Raw genomic sequence first — 1,683 nt, 5'->3', positions numbered from 1 at the left:
CTTGCGCTTAATTGTTGTATTTTCCAATTAGGAGAGTTGATTCTCTACCTAGTTGAGTTAAAAATATATGTCTCAAAAATATGTAATAAATTGCTAGGTGGATCACTGAAACCTTAGTGTTTTCTTTTTAGTAATTTAGTTTAGTTAATTTTATTTTAGTTTATCATCTATCTATTGCTCCACTTTTTAGTAGAAAAATCAATTTAATTTACTTTTCTGCACAATAATAGGAATTTTACTTAGTATCTACCATTCGATGTGGATCGACCTCGTACTTACCGAGGATTATTACTTGTGAAAGCCTACACTTGGGTTTGCATATTGAGTTTGGTTCGACTACTGAATGATTCCATGGAGGGGTAATATGTAATAAATAAGTATGTCGTGGTGACTGAATTATTAATTTGAAAATACATATTAGAGTGCAGTCATATTTGTTTAGTAGAATCAATTGTGATTAAATAAGGTCGTGTGATATTGTCACAGACTTATTTAAAGCTAATTGTATTTTTCTCTTTTTGAGTTGATGTAAATTGACCATATGTTATCTGCTTCGGTTATGTCTTTATTTATTTGGATTGTTTTATTTGATAAAACATGGGCCACAACAATTTGATTCCTATGTGACTCATTACTAAAGATGATTGGACTTAGGAATTAATTTTTATGGGCTTAAGCAATTAAAGAGTTATGGACTCTTAGAATTAATTTCAAAAGGCTTAAGTAGAGATAAATGAGCATTGAGCCCTAGGGATAAAACTCAAGCCCATGATATATATAATTGGTAACAATGGGCTAGGGTTAAAACCCTAGATAGTAAGGATTGAAATTGTAGTTCTCCTATGATTCCTTTTTTTTTTTTTTTTGAATCAAGTAGACGTGCCTTCATTGAAAATAAAAATGATCCCAAAATTGGAATCTAGGGATATAAACGATCCCTATTTACAGCATACACAAGAAAATCTGGAACATCTTCCAGCCACGCCATGTCTAAAAATTTGGCCGAAGCCTCTTTTGCTAGGACATGGGCTACATTATTAGAATTCCTCCCTATATGAGCTACCTTAACATACCTCAGACCTTTAAGCTCTGAAAGAATGTCATCCACAAACAAACCAGCTGCCGACAAATCTGTCTTCCTAGCATTAACATCATTGACCACTTGTTTGGCATCCCCTTCTAGAATTACTTCAAAAAAACCACATTCTTTACAAAACAACACCGCTTCAAGGGCAGCCATAGTTTCAGCTAGTTTCGGAGAGCCTATAACCTTCTTGGTGATTGCCCTTGCCCCCATAAAATTTCCACTATGATCCCGGGCCACAATCCCAATACCAACATATCTATCTTTCATGTTTAAAGAAGCATCCCAGTTAACTTTTATAATACCATTCGGGGGTGGTTAACAATTGGTTAAAGCTACATGAGGCTCTGTAACTTCTCGAATGTGTCCCCCATGTTCCTCCTGAAGATGTACTCTACAATAATCACTATAAGCGTCAGATGCTTCCTTATAAACAACTTGTGGAGGGGTGAATAAATTTTCAAAAATAAATTTATTTCTTCGCAGCCAAATACGTCTTGCAATAGTGGCCAATAACCCCACATCCTCCTTAGAAAACCTGTCCATACTATATTCCATAAATTGCATGAAATTGTCCCCCATAAAATAAGATTTTTGAA

The 1,683-nt window shown here is 34.5% G+C and overlaps 1 protein-coding gene across 1 annotated transcript; it reads right to left on the bottom strand.

Annotated features, from left to right (window-relative positions):
• Positions 1-919: 919 nt before the first annotated feature.
• Positions 920-1,354, bottom strand: LOC133878982 (uncharacterized). The gene has a single exon (XM_062317538.1). The coding sequence runs from the start codon at positions 1,352-1,354 to the stop codon at positions 920-922; it is 435 nt and encodes a 144-aa protein (XP_062173522.1).
• Positions 1,355-1,683: the final 329 nt, after the last annotated feature.

Source organism: Alnus glutinosa, chromosome 10 (genome assembly GCF_958979055.1).
Source record: "Alnus glutinosa chromosome 10, dhAlnGlut1.1, whole genome shotgun sequence".
In the NCBI taxonomy this organism is placed as follows: Eukaryota; Viridiplantae; Streptophyta; class Magnoliopsida; order Fagales; family Betulaceae; genus Alnus; species Alnus glutinosa.
Note: the sequence above shows the minus strand (reverse complement) of the source record. Positions and strands in the feature narration are given on the sequence as shown.

Coding starts and splice junctions, on each gene's coding strand:
- LOC133878982 (XM_062317538.1), bottom strand. CDS start 1,354: ATGAAAGATAGATATGTTGGTATTGGGATTGTGGCCCGGGATCATAGT.